Consider the following 19,656-nt stretch of genomic DNA (forward strand, 5'->3'; position numbering starts at 1 on the left):
ATCTCTTCCAATGGCATTTCGATAAACTGTAGTCCGTCAAGGCCATTTTTGGATGAGTGAGTGGGCCCTTCATTTGAAGAGACACACTGTTCAGTCTGGGAGTGTGGTTGAGTTTGTGTCCTCAGCTCATTTCAGCTGACTAACCAAGAAACGACCTGTGATGTCCAGAAGTGCTGAAACCTCTAGTCTAGTCAGTGTAGATACACAGAGCAATGTCATTCTAAGAACACATGCAGCAACACAGAAGGACTTTAATGCTGTCTCTTTCAGACGTGAGGTCTCTAATGTTGTCTCTTTCAGACGTGAGGTCTCTAATGTTGTCTCTTTCAGACGTGAGGTCTCTAATGTTGTCTCTTTCAGACGTGAGGTCTCTAATGCTGTCTCTTTCAGACGTGAGGTCTCTAATGCTGTCTCTTTCATACGTGAGGTCTCTAATGTTGTCTCTTTCAGACGTGAGGTCTCTAATGCTGTCTCTTTCAGCCGTGAGGTCTCTAATGCCGTCTCTTTCAGACGTGAGGTCTCTAATGTTGTCTCTTTCAGACGTGAGGTCTCTAATGCTGTCTCTTTCAGACGTGAGGTCTCTAATGTTGTCTCTTTCAGACGTGAGGTCTCTAATGCTGTCTCTTTCAGACGTGAGGTCTCTAATGCTGTCTCTTTCAGACGTGAGGTCTCTAATGCTGTCTCTTTCAGACGTGAGGTCTCTAATGTTGTCTCTTTCAGACGTGAGGTCTCTAATGCTGTCTCTTTCAGACGTGAGGTCTCTAATGCTGTCTCTTTCAGACGTGAGGTCTCTAATGCTGTCTCTTTCAGACGTGAGGTCTCTAATGTTGTCTCTTTCAGACGTGAGGTCTCTAATGCTGTCTCTTTCAGACGTGAGGTCTCTAATGCTGTCTCTTTCAGACGTGAGGTCTCTAATGCTGTCTCTTTCAGACGTGAGGTCTCTAATGTTGTCTCTTTCAGACGTGAGGTCTCTAATGCTGTCTCTTTCAGACGTGAGGTCTCTAATGCTGTCTCTTTCAGACGTGAGGTCTCTAATGCTGTCTCTTTCAGACGTGAGGTCTCTAATGCTGTCTCTTTCAGACGTGAGGTCTCTAATGTTGTCTCTTTCAGACGTGAGGTCTCTAATGTTGTCTCTTTCAGACGTGAGGTCTCTAATGCTGTCTCTTTCAGACGTGAGGTCTCTAATGCTGTCTCTTTCAGACGTGAGGTCTCTAATGCTGTCTCTTTCAGACGTGAGGTCTCTAATGTTGTCTCTTTCAGACGTGAGGTCTCTAATGCCGTCTCTTTCAGACGTGAGGTCTCTAATGCTGTCTCTTTCAGACGTGAGGTCTCTAATGTTGTCTCTTTCAGACGTGAGGTCTCTAATGCTGTCTCTTTCAGACGTGAGGTCTCTAATGTCTTTCAGACGTGAGGTCTCTAATGCTGTCTCTTTCAGACGTGAGGTCTCTAATGCTGTCTCTTTCAGACGTGAGGTCTCTAATGCTGTCTCTTTCAGACGTGAGGTCTCTAATGCTGTCTCTTTCAGACGTGAGGTCTCTAATGCTGTCTCTTTCAGACGTGAGGTCTCTAATGCGGTCTCTTTCAGACGTGAGGTCTCTAATGCTGTCTCTTTCAGACGTGAGGTCTCTAATGCTGTCTCTTTCAGACGTGAGGTCTCTAATGCTGTCTCTTTCAGACGTGAGGTCTCTAATGCTGTCTCTTTCAGACGTGAGGTCTCTAATGCTGTCTCTTTCAGACGTGAGGTCTCTAATGTTGTCTCTTTCAGACGTGAGGTCTCTAATGCTGTCTCTTTCAGACGTGAGGTCTCAAATGCCGTCTCTTTCAGACGTGAGGTCTCTAATGCTGTCTCTTTCAGACGTGAGGTCTCTAATGCTGTCTCTTTCAGACGTGAGGTCTCTAATGTTGTCTCTTTCAGACGTGAGGTCTCTAATGCTGTCTCTTTCAGACGTGAGGTCTAGAAATGCTGTCTCTTTCAGACGTGAGGTCTCTAATGCTGTCTCTTTCAGACGTGAGGTCTCTAATGCTGTCTCTTTCAGACGTGAGGTCTCTAATGTTGTCTTTCAGACGTGAGGTCTCTAATGCTGTCTCTTTCAGACGTGAGGTCTCTAATGTTGTCTTTCAGACGTGAGGTCTCTAATGCTGTCTCTTTCAGACGTGAGGTCTCTAATGTTGTCTCTTTCAGACGTGAGGTCTCTAATGTTGTCTTTCAGACGTGAGGTCTCTAATGTTGTCTCTTTCAGACGTGAGGTCTCTAATGCTGTCTCTTTCAGACGTGAGGTCTCTAATGCTGTCTCTTTCAGATGTTATGTCGACATTTGGCCAATGTTATTGCATCTGACATGATGAGCGACCCAAAGCACCCTGTGTGTTCAGCGTCAACACTTATCATCAGAATAAACACTGATCCAATTCTAATCTGGATCAAAATGGAGTCCCAGGCATACAGAGCGCTAAGTTACATCATCAGGCTCTGTACATGGAATATTTATGGGGTCACTCTGGGACTAATTCAACTGTGTTGACACTGCAAATACAGTGACACAGCTGTAGCGGCCAAGGATACCTCTCGATGCCTCTCGAGCTTATTTCCAAAGGTAATATCAACGCAGGAAGTTTATCTTGTAAATAGGCCGGATGATATGTGCAAAGTTCAAACTGCAGAATGAATTATTGAGAAAAGCAGAAACGACAACAACGGACGAGCTATCAGACTGTCATGGAGGGAGAGGGAGAGGATAAAGACAGATGATAAAAAATCTGGCAAAGTTAAATTTAGAGATTTGCATATTCTAGGTATAGTGTTTTTCCAATGGCGTTTAGATGTCCATTTAAGACTTATCGATTTTTCTGCTTTGTTAGTTGTGTCATCTATTTTGTGTTAAATGCCATACAGGCATATTTGAAACGGCAGTCTGTCAAAGTCCCCACAAACGAGCTGTCATCTCTGACATGTTTCAACAATACCTCAGAGAATCATCATCAGTCAGTCGGAGATTAAATTAGGTAAAATCTTCCTTTGAAGTAGAGAGAAATTGATCATGTAATTATGTACATTTAACAACAATGGCCTCATCGTATTCTTGGAAATGTCAATACTCAGCACAGGCTATTTTCATATGGAAATCTGTAGAAGCAACCACTAGGGAAAAGTACCTCAGGAAATAATGTCAAAATGATGACCTCAGTGATTGCTTTCTACACCACCAGAAAAACAGTTTTATGTTCATATAATGTGGGGTCCTTATTGGAGCCCATTGTCTGATGTTTAGGAACAAATGAGGTGGTTATTTGATTTTGAACCAGAATTTATTTGGATCAGGACTCAAATCTGAACACAGATCATATCATCTCCACAGATCTCCCTGTATCATAAAACACACACGTGCACATACACTCACATTTTACATTTATTTATCGATAATAAAAATAGGCTATACATTTTTTAAACAGTTTGACCTGATATGTTCCTCTGCTTCTGTCAGAGCCTTGGAGAGAAACGTCCTGGACCTACACAGGCTACTCAAAATTAAACACTATCATGGCTGATTGGCAGCAAATCAAAGTCCAATAGCTCTGACTTCACCTGCGCTATTCTGTGCACTAAACTACATATTCTCCAACTGCACAGACCAAATATGATAAGAAGTTGTGTAAAAAACATTTCTAATAGCGCTTCTAATTTCTGTCTACTGGTAAATGTTTGGTCATGGCTCCTGTGAGATGGACTCAGCTTCTACCCCATTAAACAGTCATTACACATCACGCTCTAATGAACGCTTGGCTGTTATGTGGGCACTGAATAGCTGGTAACTCACCCCTAAGGTGCCAACACTTCTAAATCCCCCTTGTAAATATAAGCGGTGATTGTACTCCTGAGAAACAGAACTAGACGAGAACCCAGCTCATTGCAACAGTGAACAGGTTTTAGGAGATTATCTTTTGATAACCATGTAGATCCTGTAGACAAAGCGGATGGTGCCCTGTTGAACACTTTAAAAAGGCATTATAGTTAAGATGCATACCCAAACACTAGAGCTATGATACCAGTCTGTCTCCTACTTCCCTGCTCACTGTTGCTGGAAAGAATGAGCTAGCTGGGATGAAATTAGCAGTAGCTTGAATCCCATTGATAAACTAATAGCATTGTAGACTAGCTCTTAAACGGCTCTCCTTCCTCCTCGCCACCATTATGGCTAACACAAAGTACTGTCTAGTCCAGTATCCATGGTGACATGACAGCTTTTATTAGAGGACATGACAGCTAGCCGTTTCCTATTCCTGCCTATTATACTGGACCCATATGTTCTCTTGGCTATGCATGCCTCTCTAATATCAATATGCCTCATCCATTACTGTCCTGGTTAGTGATTACTGTCTTATTTCATTGTAGAGCCTTTAGCCCTGCCCAATATGCCTTAACCAACCATGTTGTTCCACCTCCTACATATGCGATGACATCACCTGGTTTAAACGTCTCTAGAGACTATATCTCTCTCATCATTACTCAATGCCTAGGTTTACCTCCAATGTACTCACATCCTACCTTACTTTTGTCTGTACACTATGCCTTGAATCTATGCTATCGTGCCCAGAAACCTGCTCCTTTTACTCTCTGTTCTGAACGTGCTAGACGGCCAGTTTGTATAGCCTTTAGCCGTACCCTTATCCTACTTCTCCTCTGTTCCTCTGGCGATGTGGAGGTTAATCCAGGTCCTGCAGTGCCGAGCTCCACTCCCCAGGTGCTCTCATTTGTTGACTTCTGTAAACGTAAAAGCCTTGGTTTCATGCATGTTAACACTAGAAGCCTAATCCCTAAGTTTGTTTTACTCACTGCTTTAGCACACTCTGCCAACCCGGATGTCTTAGCCGCATCTGAATCCTGGCTTAGGAAAACCACCAAAAACCATGAAATCTCCATCGCTAACTATAACATTTTCCGACAAGATAGAACTGCCAAAGGGGGCGGTGTTGCAATCTACTGCAAAGATAGCCTGCAGAGTTCTGTATTACTATCCAAGTCTGTACCCAAACAATTCGAGCTTCTACTTCTAAAAATTCACCTTTCCAGAAACAAGTCTCTCACTGTTGCTGCTTGCTGTAGACCTCCCTCTGCCCCCAGCTGTGCCCTCGATACCATATGTGAATTGATTGGCCCCATCTATCTTCTGAGCTCGTGCTACTAGGTGACCTAAACTGGGACATGCTTAAAACCCTAGCCATCCTACAATCTAAGCTTGATGCCCTCAATCTCACACAAATTATCAATGAACCTACCAGGTACAACCCCAAATGGCCCTCCAAATACACCTCTGCTGTTTTCAATCAAGATCTCAGTGACCATTGCCTCATTGCCTGCATCTGTAATGGGTCTGCAACCAAACAACCACCCCTCATCACTGTCAAACGCTCCCGAAAACACTTCTGCGAGCAGGCCTTTCTAATCAACCTGGCCGGGGTATCCTGGAATGACATTGACGTAATCCCGTCAGTAGATGATGCCTGGCTATTCTTTAAAAGTCCCTTCCTCACCATCTTAAATAAGCATGACCCACTCAAAAAATGTAGAACAAGGAATAGATATAGTCCTTGGTTCACTCCAGACCTGTCTGCCCTTGACCAGCACAAAAACATCCTGTGGCGTTCTGCATTAGCATCGAATAGCCCCCGTGATATGCAACTTTTCAGGGAAGTTAGGAACAAATATACACAGGCAGTTAGAAAAGCTAAGGCTAGCGTTTTCAAACACAAATTTGCATCCTGTAGTACTAACTCAAAAACGTTCTGGGACACTGCTCTGAGGCTAGGAAACACTGTCACTACCGATAAATCCAGTATAATTGAGAATTTCAATAAGCATTTCTCTACGGCTGGCCATGCTTTCCACCTGGCTACCCCTACCCTGGTCAACTGCCCGGCACCCTCCACAGCAACCCGCCAAAGCCCTCACCATTTCTCATTCACCCAAATCCAGATAGCTGATGTTCTGAAAGAGCTGCAAAAACTGCACCCATACAAATCAGCCGGGCTAGACAATCTGGACCGTCTCTTTCTAAAATTATCGGCCGAAATTGTTGCAACCCCTATTACTAGCCTGTTCAAACTTTCTTTCGTATCGTCTGAGATTCCCAAATATTGGAAAGCTGCCGCGGTCATCCCCTCTTCAAAGGGGGTGACACTCTAGAACCAAACTGCTACAGACCTATATCTATCCTACCCTGTCTTTCTAAGGTCTTCGAAAGCCAAGTTAACAAACAGATTACTAACCATTTCGAATCCCACCGTACCTTCTCCGCTATGCAATCTGGTTTCAGAGCTGGTCATGGGTGCACCTCAGCCACACTCAAGGTCCTAAACGACATCATAACCGCCATCGATAAGAGACATTACTGTGCAGCCGTATTCATCGACCTGACCAAGGCTTTCGACTCTGTCAATCACCACATTCTTATTGGCAGACTCGACAGCCTTGGTTTCTCAAATGATTGTCTCGACTGGTTTACCAACTACTTTTCTGATAGAGTTTCGTGTGTCAAATCGGAGGGCCTGTTGTCCAGACCTCTGGCAGTCTCTATGGGTGTGCCACAGGGTTCAGTTCTTCTCTGTATACATCAATAATGTTGCTCTTGCTGCTGGTGATTCTCTGATCCACCTCTACGCCGACGACACCATTCTGTATACTTCTGGCCCCTCTTTGGACACTGTGTTAACTAACCTCCAGACGAGCTTCAATGCCATACAACTCTCCTTCCGTGGCCTCCAACTGCTCTTAAACGCAAGTAAAACTAAATGCATGCTATTCAATCGATCACTGCCCGCACCTGCTCACCCGTCCAACATCACTACTCTGGACGGCTCTGACTTAGAATACGTGGACAACTACAAATACCTGGGTGTCTGGTTAGACTGTAAACTCTCCTTCCAGACTCACATTAAGCATCTCCAATCCAAAATTATATCTAGAATCAGCTTCCTATATCGCAACAAAGCATCCTTCACTCATGCTGCCAAACATACCCTCGTAAAACTGACCATCCTACCGATCCTCGACTTCGGTGATGTCATCTATAAAATAGCCTCCAACACTCTACTCAACAAACTGGATGCAGTCTATCACAGTGCCATCCGTTTTGTCACCAAAGCCCCATACACTACCCACCATTGCGACCTGTACGCTTTCGTTGGTTGGCTCTTGCTTCATACTCGTCGCCAAACCCACTGGCTGCAGGTTATCTACAAGTCTCTGCTAGGTAAACCCCCGCCTTATCTCAGCTCACTGGTCACCATAGCAGCACCCACTCGTAGCACGCGCTCCAGCAGGTATATCTCACTGGTCACCCCCAAGGCCAATTCCTCCTTTGGTCGTCTTTCCTTCCAGTTCTCTGTTGCCAATGACTGGAACGAACTGCAACAATCTCTGAAGCTGGAGACTCATATCTCCCTCACTAGCTTTAAGCACCAGCTGTCAGAGCAGCTCACAGATCACTGCACCTGTACCTAGCCCATCTGTAAACAGCCCATCTTTCTACTTACCTCATCCCCGTACTGTATTTATTTATCTTGCTCCTTTGCACTCCAGTATCTCTACTTGCACATTCATCTTCTGCACATCTACCATTCCAGTGTTTAATTGCTATGTTGTAATTACTTCGCCACCATGGCCTATTTATTGCCTTAACTTACCTCATTTGCACTCACTGTATATAGACCTTTTGTTTTCTTTTGTTCTACTGTATGTTTTGTTTATTCCATGTGTAACTCTGTGTTGTTGTATGTGTCGTATTGCTATGCTTTATCTTGGCCAGGTCGCAGTTGCAAATGAGAACTTGTTCTCAACTAGCCTACCTGGTTAAATAAAGGTGAAATAAAAAATACAAATAAAATATATCCAACTGTAACATATCAGTGGTTGTTTTCTGTACTTCAGAAGAAACTCATTGTCTTTGTGTAGAGAAAGGCACAGTTCTGTGGCCGAGAGTATTGCTGTTGGCTTGTTGTGTTTAGTTATCTCACTCCTCAGCCCTACGCCTGCCTGCCTGCCTGCCCGCCACCCAACTCCAGGAAATGTCACAGTCCAACATCAATAAGAGATGAGGATGGATGTTAGACCATCTCGCTGAGCTGCCTGCCTCAGTCCCCCATCCCCCTCATTCCACTGCTTAATTAGGGCACTATTACACTGTCATCACACTGTATTGTACTCCCTTTTGGTACAATTAGTGTAGGGTGGGTGTAGTGTGTGGGTGTGCAGTGTGTGTGCGGTTGTGCTGCTAGCATGTCAAGGCTATAGGGTCTCAATTATACATCTGAATTGCCAGTGTGTGGTGGTTGTTGTTTGTTTTCATCAGATCCGCTAGCCCACTCTGTTCTTTGCATTGCATCATACTGTTCCATACAATGCTGCACTGTTTCTCTTATCAGTTGAGCACTGACATCTCCCAGATCTGCTGTCTGTAAGATATACTGTTGATTCCAAGCATCCAATTCCCTCCTTTTAGTCATGCTTCCACATGTGCCCTTCTCTCATTGTCAAGGCAAAAAACGAAATATTGACAACAGGCAAGCCACACAATTATGATGCTAAACAAACCATTTGTCTCTTTGAATGACTGTCCCCATAGACTCATCCCTTTATTGGTACGAATGCTTGCTGTTGCGTTTCCACTGAATGAGTTTGGTGAGAAATAGATCCCTCTTAAATACCACTGTTTAGTCTTTAATTGAATGCAATGTGTTGTGATTGTGTAACAGACCCCTACAGTATGTGTGAATGTGAAACCAATGGAACGTGCCATTACACTATAACTCTATTACTTGACTGACAGATTAGCACCATGTCAACCTATATCCGGACGATATATATGTGTGTTTATTTGGATCCCCATCAGTAGCTACTCTTCCTGGGGTCCACAAAAAAACACAAAACATGACAAGTAACAAAACACTGATAGACTGATAGACAAGGACAGTCACACACATTTAACATACAATCAATACAACAACAAAAAATGTGTTAGATGCATAATAATGTTATATAAACAATAAGTGTTTTTCTGTTATATACACAGTAACAAAAGTGTACGGGCTGATAGGGCCCAGGACTCTCAGAATGTCACGCTATGATAGAGACGCAGAACAATCTGCAGTATGTTTCTAATGTATAGTAATGGTGTCATATCGACAAGATGTGCTTTTCTGCTCTATATAGTAGAAATAGGGTGAATACTGGTACTCGTTGTGTCTATGAGATAGCATAAATAGTGCAGCCTTTTGAAAAACCCTCATGTACAGTTTTACTGTGTCTCAGTGGGATTCTAGTTGGGCCCAGCTGTCTCGTTGTCTGGCTTCCAGGTCTGCAAGGCATTCGAAGGCAATATGTCCTGTCCCTTTCAGCTCAGTAAAAATTTTGTGGAAAACTGTTTTTGCCATGCCATTTGAAGCATCTGGAGAATATTCACATTTTATGAGGAAATCCTTTTAAGCAGAGAGTTTGAGTGAAACCGCATGACCTAAAAGTACTGGAGGATTATGCAGAGCATGAGGAAATAGCAAGGAGAGTATTATGTTCCTAAATATTCATATTTCATAAAAAAACTGTTGTGGCTATGCTTTTACTCCACGGAAGCTCCTTTAGAGAGGATGGTGATGAACGTCTGTCTGTCTGTCTGTCTGTCTGTCTGTCTGTCTGTCTGTCTGTCTGTCTGTCTGTCTGTCTGTCTGTCTGTCTGTCTGTCTGTCTGTCTGTCTGTCTGTCTGTCTGTCTGTCTGTCTGTCTGTCTGTCTGTCTGTCTGTGTGTTTATGTCTCTTCGCCATAGACATTCTCTATATTATCTATCTCCCCTGACAGCGTGCGTGTGCATGTGTACACGTTTGTGTGCGTGTGTGTACGCATGCGTGTGAAAACAAGAGGACATTCCCTCCATTTCTCTATGACCTTCTTCTTGTCCAGCTCCTGATTTTATTGTGGATGAGTGTGTAACCCCACCCCTCTTTTCATTGTGTCCTGCAGGTGACCTGGTCTCCCGGGCCATGCACCACCTCCAGCCGCTGCATGTGAAGAACCATAGCAACGGGACGCCCATCCACCAGAAGAGCAGCCCAGTACACTGGGAGCCTGAGGCGCTCTACACTCTCTGCTACTTCATGCACTGTCCCCAGGTGGAATGGGAGAACCCCAACGTAGAACCCTCTAAGGTTACCCTGCAGACAGAGAGGTAACACACACCTCAAATGAGACTGTTATATATATGGTAAAGTTTGATTCACAGTTATGATTCACAGCTCAGGAGAATCTCTGCCCTGTACTGAACCTCCACATTCATCCTTTGATCAGATAGGTATTGACACAAATATCATGGTAGTACTTTAATTCTATGGTGAACCAAAGCCATTCTGAAGTACGCCAGTTTTAACAGTGAACCTCCAAAGTCTCCCCCACATGCCTTCAGAATTTGATCAAACTCTTACCCTGCTGGGAACTGGGAAGCTGACGTCATTGGAACCAAATTCAAGAACATACATTTTTTCTTCTTACAGTCCTACGCAATATATTTTTGAAGAATTCTGTGTTTGATGACTTTATGGCAAATAGTTATCTATCTACATAGTTTTTCCTGGCCATATCACATGGTGAGGAAAAACTCCTGTACATTATCTCTATAAATGATATAACCTCACCGCCCCAGTATGTCCACAGGCTATGTGGAAACCCCTGTCAGGGGAAGGGGAAGTGGGTGAAAAAGCTGACAGTTGGTTATGAGCAGGCCTCCTCCGGAGTTCCAGACTTTACTGCCCTGTAATGGAGAGCTAACGGCTAATATGTCCCCCAGGTCTCTTTTCCCCAGTCTGCTTCAGCTCTGCGCTCTGCAAAGAAAGGTTCCTAACGAGCAGATTGGTAGAGTGGAATTGGGAAAGTTGTGTGATTCCAATCACGTTTTAAAACTTGGCTAGGTCTATGCCTAATTATGAGTCTTCAAAGATAATGTAATATTTTGAAAACACGTGTACAAATTACTTCATAATGCCTCAAGGTCACATGTTTCCCATGTCTTTGAAGAGAGTCATTTGCATTTGTGCAGTGATGAAACCTTGAATCTCTAAAGAGCAGGATTCTCCCTCAGGCTAGAATAGCATTGATGAATGACAGATTGATGATGAGTGACATATAGCTATTACAAATAAAGGAGTGAAGCTGGGGTCAAGGACATTCAACACATTGAACCATCCTGTATGAGATATCAAGCAGTGACTTAGAGTCACCTCAGTATTATTCAATATTAACATTACATATATATTGATAATAATGTCTATGACAGAAAGGTGCAGATACATATTAATATTTGTAATGTCATTTGAAATGGGAACCAGCTGTTAGGGTCTCTGAATAAAGGAGTAGGAGGAATAGCAAACTTTGCTCCAAGACACAGATCTCAAGTCAGTTTTGTGTCCCTCCAACCCGGATCCTCTGAATGGTAATGGTTTGCATTTCTGTAAGCTAAGCTTATCCAAGGTATGTACTGAAACCAGACAACAACCAGACTACATTCAGCCAGTAGCTGATATTGATGACTCCTGTCTGTGTGTGTGTCTGTGTGTGTGTCTGTGTCTGTCTGTCTGTGTCTGTCTGTGTGTGTGTGTGTGTGTGTGTGTGTGTGTGTGTGTGTGTGTGTCTCCCCTGCAGGCCATTCCTGGTTCTACCTCCTCTGATGGAGTGGCTCAGGGTGTCTGTGGCCCACGCAGAGCACCGCCGTAGCTTCTCAGTGGACAGTGATGACGTCCGGCAGGCCGCCAGGCTGCTGCTGCCAGGGGTGGACTGTGAACCACGCCAGCTCAAGTACGGCATGGAAACACACACACACAGGGCACGCAGGCACACACACAGGCTTGAAACACACACATTCAGTATGAACTCAGAGACACACGCATGCACATACGCAGGGATGGACGCATGCACGTGTTCACACACACATACATACATACATACACACACATTGAGACTTATATTTCCCTCACTAACTTTAAACATCAGCTATCTGAGCAGCTAACCGATCGCTGCAGCTGTACATAGCCCATCTGTAAATAGCCCACCCAATCTACCTACCTCATCCCCATATTGTTTTTTTTAACTTTTCTGCTCTTTTGCACACCAGTATCTCTACTTGCACATCATCATCTGCTCATTTATCACTCCAGGATTAATCTGCTAAATTGTAATTACTCCGCTACTATGGCCTATTTATTGCCTACCTCCTCACGCCTTTTGCACACACTGTATATAGACTTTCTTTTTTTCTATTGTGTTATTGACTGTACGCTTGGTTATTCCATGTGTAACAATGTGTTGTTGTTTGTGTCAAACTGCTTTGCTTTATCTTGGCCAGGTCGCAGTTGTAAATGAGAACTCACACACACACACACACACACACACACACACACACACACACACACACACACACACACACACACACACACACACACAAACTCAGGATAACCTCATACAGTAAGCATTTGTCCTCACATTGGCACTAATCAGTTAACATGCAAATCATGTCCATCCAGAGGATTGATAGGAAGCTGAGTGTAACTCTGAATTCAGCTAATTGATTTCCTTTCCTGTGATTTCCCTACCAGGACAGATGACTTCTGTGCATCCCGGAAGTTGGATGCAGCATCCACAGAGGCTAAGTTCCTCCAGGACCTGGGATTCCGTATGCTCAACTGTGGCCGGACCGACCTGGTCAAACAGGCTGTCAATTTGCTGGGGCCTGACGGCATCAACAGCATGAGTGAACAGGTTAGTTAGACACACGCATACACACACACACACACAAATGCACGCACGCACATACACATGAAAAAACTCACATTCTCTCTCTCTCTCACACACACACACACTGCTTGGGGAATCTGTGTATCACACATAATGTGAGGATTTGACTTACGTTCCTTACAGCGGACATAGCACCAGTCCACAGGGACACCTTGCAGGCAGGCACGCAAGCACTGGCAAAGATGCTCACACTCTTACAAGCACGAATGCACCCCTTCGGCCTCATGTACACCTGGATGGATATACACACACATGCCCACACCCCCAACCACCCACCCACATTCTCAACTCAATTTGACCCGGCACTTTTTATATTTATTTAAATCATTTTAGGGTTAAATTGCAGATCGATTGTGGCTTCTATCAGTGTAATTGTCTGCATAATTTCCAAACCCCCATATATATATGTGTGTGTGTGTGTATATATGTATGTATGTATGTATGTATGTATGTATGTATGTATGTATGTATGTATGTATGTATGTATGTATGTGTGTGTAAAAAAAATTATATTTTCCTTTATTAGTTTCCCCTAACTCTACCACCTAATTGGAATAAACTAATGGACAACAACACATACAGTAGGCTTCTACTTCCAGCGTATACATACTATTTACATTTTACAGACACAGAATATTTTACAATAGTTATTTTTTGTTTGTTTTTAGTCACATCCTTCAGCTCCCCTCAACCCCTCCCATCTATCTCTGAACACCATCCAGTTTTGATTTCTATTCGCCATATATTTGTAACTGTGATGTTTCACAAGTTCTGAACCTATATACATTTTACAGACACAGAATATTTTACATTAGTTATGTTTTTTTCTTCCATCCTTCAGCTACACTCAACCCCCCCCATCCATCTCTGAACACCATCCAGTTTTGATTTCTATTTGCCATATATTTGTAACTGTGCTGTGATGTTTCACAAACGTTCTAAACCTTTCTATTATCATAGTTTCTACAGATTGTAAATGAAAGATAAGAGTATTATTATATTATTGATCGATTAACTATGACTTTTCAAATAACCCAGCAGTGCTATTTTCAGAGTTAGCTTCAGGTAAATGTTGCAATTCTTCATCCATTCCTGGACCTGTGACCAAAAACAAGCTACATATGGACAGTACCAAAACAGAGGATCTAATGATTATGTCTCTTCGCAGCAAAATCTGCAGAGCTGGGATGGTTGTATCCCCCATATATATATAACATTCTATTGGTTGCAAGAATTTGTATAATAATTGAATTTGAAAAACACAAAGTTTTGAATCCAGCGTCATTTTGCTGCATTTAGTTGGTTGTAATTTTGGGTAGAGCATATATTTTGTTGGCTGCATGTGTGACATAACTCCACCAGTTCTATTTATTCTCCCAAAATATATATATTTTTATCAATTAGTATATTTAAGTTTAACAATAATATTTGTTGTATTATTTATTCTGTCTTTTCTGGTGGATTAAACTGAAATTGCAACCAACTTTCTATGGCTTGTTTAAAACCAAATCGATATTTTGGAGATTATTTCATTTTAAAATAACCGAAAGTGAGAGGTTGTAATCTGAATAAAGGGAAAAATGCCATTCTTGAACTTGGAGTGAGACATTTCCTCAAATTGTGAGTACAAATTTGTTTACATCCCTGTTAGTGAGCATTGTTCCTTTGACAAGATACTGTATGCCACACCAGTCAGGTGGATGGATTATCAAGAAGCTGAGTAAACAGCATGATCATTACACAGGTGCTCCTTGTGCTGGGGACAATAAAAGGCCACTCTAAATTGTGCAGTTTTATCACACAGCACAATGTCACAGATGTCTCAAGTTTTGAGGGAGCGTGCAATTAACATGCTGACTGTAAGAATGTCCACCAGAGCTGTTGCCAGAGAATTTAATGTTAATTTCTCTACCATAAGCTGCCTCCAACTTTGTTTCAGAGAATTTGGCAGTACGTCTAACCGGCCTCACAACCGCAGACCTTATGTAACCACGCCAACCCAGGACCTCCAATTGTTGCATTTGCTTTTATATTTTTGTTCAGTATATGTTCAAGATAAAAAAAAATATTTGTTGCATTTTGCTGATATTTGCTGATATTCCATATAGTTTGCTTTATTTTTTATAATATATTACATTTGATCTTTTTTGAATAAGTTCCTCCATTTCCTTTTGTTTTTCCTCTAACTTTCAGTGCCTCTATGGTACAGTTTTTATTGTTATCTTTCTGTACTGTTAGTCCCTCTATGTTCTTTGTTAATATGAACTCTTTTGACCTAAATTGTTTTTGTTTTAAAGATGAGTATTGAATTGCATGGCCTCTAAATGCATATTTAAAAGTGGCCCATACAATAAGGGAATCTGCTGTACCTATGTTTTGTTGGAAAAAGTACCGTAATTTCCGGACTATTAAGCGCACCTGAATATAAGCCGCACCCACTGAATTTAAATTTTTATTTTATTTTGAACATAAATAAGCCGCACATGTCTATAAGCCGCAGGTGCCTACCGGTACATTGAAACAAATGAACTTTACACAGGCTTTAACGAAACACGGCTTGTAACAAAAATAAATAGGCTTTAACGAAACACGGCTTGTAACAAAAAATAAAAAATGAGCAGTAAGCTTTAGTTGTCTTTTTGCACTGAGTCAATTCCTCAGGCTGCTGTTTCCAACGTCTTATCATCGACTCATTAAGACCAAGCTCCCGTGCAGCAGCTCTATTTCCTTTTCCAACAGCCAGATCAATCGCCTTCAACTTGAAAGCTGCATCATATGCATTTCTCCGTGTCTTTGCCATGATGAGGGTGACAAAATGACTACCGTAATCAGAATGATGGGAAGTTTGAGAGCGCTCGATTTAATCTAAACAGTAAACAAAAACGTTGTTTGACCGTAACCCGTTCGGCAATTTCATTGGTCTAATGAAAGCTTCATGCCGCCAAAAAACTGAGCACGTCACAGAATGTGTTTTAAAAAAAAAAAAAAAATGAAAGCGGGAAAAATCCATATATTAGCCGCGTCATTGTTTAAGCCGCGAGGTTAAAAGCGTGGCAAAAAAGTTGCGGCTTATAGTCCGGAATTTACGGTAAGTTATAAATTCTTCTGTCTTGGTTGAAAAAAGGTTGTCAACCAAAAGGCTTTGATAACATGTCAGACCCCCCCCCCCCACACACACACATCTAATGTACCAGCCACATTCATTTTTAATGGAAACCCAGTTTTTAGTTCTAGGCTGTTCTGAGCTGAGGAACCCAACTCATTCCCTTCAGACTGGGTGTCTTTGATGTTTAGACTGACTGAGTAGCCTAGTGGAAACGCTGGCTGTTCCCAGTCACTTAGAGCTATGGAACACTACTCCTCTGAGTTTTCCATGACCCACTCCACATGCTAGTTAATCAAAGTGGCTGGAGGGGAACTTTCAGACATGGAGTCCAAGTGAGCTGTGAGCACATCCAAGAAGTCAGATACTGGTCAAACTGAGGATTGTTGCCATGTGTTGATTGCTTCAACCTGTGCACATGTAAGGGAGGTGGTTCGGTGAACCACGTTTGCATGATGAGTAACCTTGTCTGAGACCCAAAGACTTGTGTTAGCTCCCCGAGCTAATGCCTAAGCTTTAGCTCAGCGGGCTAACACAGTATCAACTCACAGTATAAAGACAGTGTAAAGCAGCCATACACTGTCATACAAAAACAATGTGGCTCAGTTGGTAGAGCATGGTGTTTGCAACGCCAGCATGGTGTTTGCAACGCCAGGGTTGTGGGTTCGATTCCCACGGGGGGCCAGTACAAGAAAAAAAAAAGAAAAAAAGGAAAAAAATGGATGAAATGTATGCATTCACTACTGTAAGTTGCTCTGGATAAGAGTGTCTGCTAATTGACAAAACATTTTTTAAATCTGCTTTATTCAACTCACATAACCCTGAACATATCTGTCAAACAAAACATGAGTCCACCCTAACTGTAAGTTGACCAATTAATCATCTGACCCCTAAACTCCCTGTGTGATTCATCTACCAGGGAATGACCCCTCTGATGTACTCCTGTGTGAGAGGGGATGAAGCCATGGTCCAGATGCTGCTGGACGCTGGAGCCGACATCAACAGTGAGGTCAGGGACGATGGCAACACCATGTTGTGTAGAATGGTTTGTGTGTAGCCTGATCCCAGATCTGTTTGTGTTGCCTTGCCAACTCATATGGTAATTTTCATGTTGTGACAAGACAGCACAAACAGATCTGGGATCAGGCTAATTTATGTGGTGCGAGATAGGAGAAAACTCAGATTGTGTTGTCCCTCATTTGTCCCCACTCCTCCTCTCCTGTTGCCATGCTGTATAGTGTGTAGAAGGTCATTATTTCGAGGCATGGGCCACCATACTGTTTACTGTACAAAATATAATAACACTGTTGACAATTTAATTACACAGACACAACTGTAAGCTCACCTTTTAGCTGTACCTTTGATACGAAGAATGATAAGATAACGTTAAATACTGTACTAATATGTTTGAGTCATTTGTCAAGGAGCCCCTGGTAAGCTTAGGGGGTTCTTTGGTTGTAGCCTACTTACATGTAATGGTGGCCTATGTCTGTTGGTCCTAGCCTTGGCTAATCACCTCATGCATGTGTAACCCACCAGCCATCACGCCAGAGTTCATGTCGCCCATAATAGTGATAAACCCCAGAACAAAGCACTCAACACAGCATCCCATGAGGCTGAAAACTGGTTTTTTTGACCGCTCATTATTATCGCAGTGAGGTCATAACTTGTCGTTAATGCAGCAATGATTCATCTCAATAAAGTTAAATGGAGCATGTGACTGATTTGATTGATTAGGAAGTTTTTTGCTTCCAGTATTTCTGAAGCACCGCACACACACACACCAGTCAAATAGATTAAACATTCATAAAAATGTTACTTCTGCCTCTGTGTACCCTCAGAGTAATTGAGGAAAAGTAAATGGAAGTAAAGCAAATTAGAGAAAAGTAAATTAGAGAAAAGTCTGAAACGAGTCTCTGCTTCAGAGGCTCTGAGAGATGCTCGAGGGAATATGAGTTTGTGTGCTTCGTTCACGGGTCTGTCTCAGCCCCTAACTGACTGTCTGCCTGAGAGGAGATGTGGTCTAGTTACTGAGGTCACCTTAGGTCAGTCTTGGACTCAGACTGGACTCAGAGTCATGTCTATCGCTGTCAGACACACCAGGGCTGGAACACAGTGGAAAGTTTAAAGTATCAAATAGGACTACACGACTAAGCGGGACAAGACAGAACTAGATGGGATCTATCGAGTTGGTTAGAAACAAGTCAGGCTATTGTGCAGAGGATGTCTGTTTTTGCTAGTTACCTCAGGGTCATATTTATTAGGGCAAGCAATGGACAACTTTTTTTTAAAGGTTTGGAAATGGAAAACAGAAATGAAAGTTTGTTATTGGACAAGTCCAAGTAAGCCTTCCCTGTTTCTGTATGTTTATTATGTTTGGTGCCTAATGAATACGACCCAGCACTCCTTTAGATTCCCCCCTTTAGCTGCTTGTCTTTGCTGCATAGACTAGCATTTTAATGGCTTCATATCTCTCTCCCCTGAACCTCCCCAATGACTTCCCAGGTGCCAAACACAGTGCACAAGTACCCCTCAGTCAACCCCGAAACGCGCCTGGGGACACCTCTCACTTTCGCCGTGTTACACGGACATGTCCCTGTCGTGCAGGTAGTGATGTCATCCTTTTTCACCTCACTGTGTTTTCTGTCTGTTCACCTCCCATTGTGTATCGTGTCAGGCAGGGTGGGGGTCAATTCAAAATTCAGGAAGTTAACTAAAATTATTTTTTCATTTAATAGCAATGACAAAAATTGGAATTGGAAGCTTGGTTTACTTCCTGAATTGACTGAATTGAGATGGAATTGACCCCAATCCTGGTGTCATGGTTATTATTATCATGACTTATAAATGGTAATAATAATGGCTAAAATGTGTTTTCTCCTTAATCCTATGAATGTTGTGTCTATTGAATGTCGTTGAATGCTGAGTGAACTGAGCTTGAAAACTCAATGTAAACTGGTTAAAATGGAAACACTCAATACATTTAGGAGTGTTTGTCCCATTTTATTGTCAGAAAAGTACGAGCTGATTCTCTATTTCCTTCTTTCAGTGTGCACGCAATGCATTAACTTAGTGGAAACAGGACAATCTGTTTGTCCCCGTTGCTAATGGTTATCAAGCACAATGGACCAACATTGCAATGATTTTTCCACTGAACTGCTAGAACTAATTACTTCTACATCTCGAATGAAAAGGTGTAGCAGCACTTTTTCCACAGCCTCATGGAAGGGTTCTGGAAGGACATGGAAATCACATGGGCTGAAAGCAGAAAAACAGCATTTGTGGTTGAATAAATGCAGATTTAGTGTCCAGGCTTTTTGGGGTAGAACCGTCCCTAAGCTGCCTCCCCCTGCCCTCCATAGCTGCTCCTGGATGCCCGGGCCAACGTAGAGGGCTCCCTACAGGACGGTATGGAGAACTACACAGAGACCCCGCTACAGCTGGCCTCCGCTGCAGGTACACTATGCACTATGCAGATCTAGAAGATGTAGCATACACATACAGTACACACAGACACCTAGCAGGTCTGGAAGATGTAGCATACACATACTGTACACACAGACACCTAGCAGGTCTAGAAGATGTAGCATACACAGACACCTAGCAGGTCTAGAAGATGTAGCATACACATACAGTACACACAGACACCTAGCAGGTCTGGAAGATGTAGCATACACATACTGTACACACAGATACCTAGCAGATCTGGAAGATGTAGCATACACA

At 42.7% G+C, this 19,656-nt stretch overlaps 1 protein-coding gene across 3 annotated transcripts in view; it reads left to right on the top strand.

The window, feature by feature from the left end:
* LOC106561406 (ankyrin repeat and BTB/POZ domain-containing protein BTBD11-B) overlaps positions 1-19,656 on the top strand; it is a 118,607-nt gene that overhangs the window by 84,198 nt on the left and 14,753 nt on the right. For 2 of the 3 annotated variants that reach the window (XM_045688298.1, XM_014125350.2), the window contains exons 3-8: positions 10,008-10,212; positions 11,679-11,831; positions 12,629-12,791; positions 16,850-16,939; positions 18,436-18,537; positions 19,293-19,386. In XM_045688298.1, the coding sequence (XP_045544254.1) occupies positions 10,008-10,212; positions 11,679-11,831; positions 12,629-12,791; positions 16,850-16,939; positions 18,436-18,537; positions 19,293-19,386 (807 nt within the window). The remainder of the gene's footprint in view (positions 1-10,007; positions 10,213-11,678; positions 11,832-12,628; positions 12,792-16,849; positions 16,940-18,435; positions 18,538-19,292; positions 19,387-19,656) is intronic. The other variant, XM_045688299.1, reaches the window with a different exon arrangement.

This window comes from Salmo salar, chromosome ssa10 (genome assembly GCF_905237065.1).
Source record: "Salmo salar chromosome ssa10, Ssal_v3.1, whole genome shotgun sequence".
Lineage (NCBI taxonomy): Eukaryota > Metazoa > Chordata > Actinopteri > Salmoniformes > Salmonidae > Salmo > Salmo salar.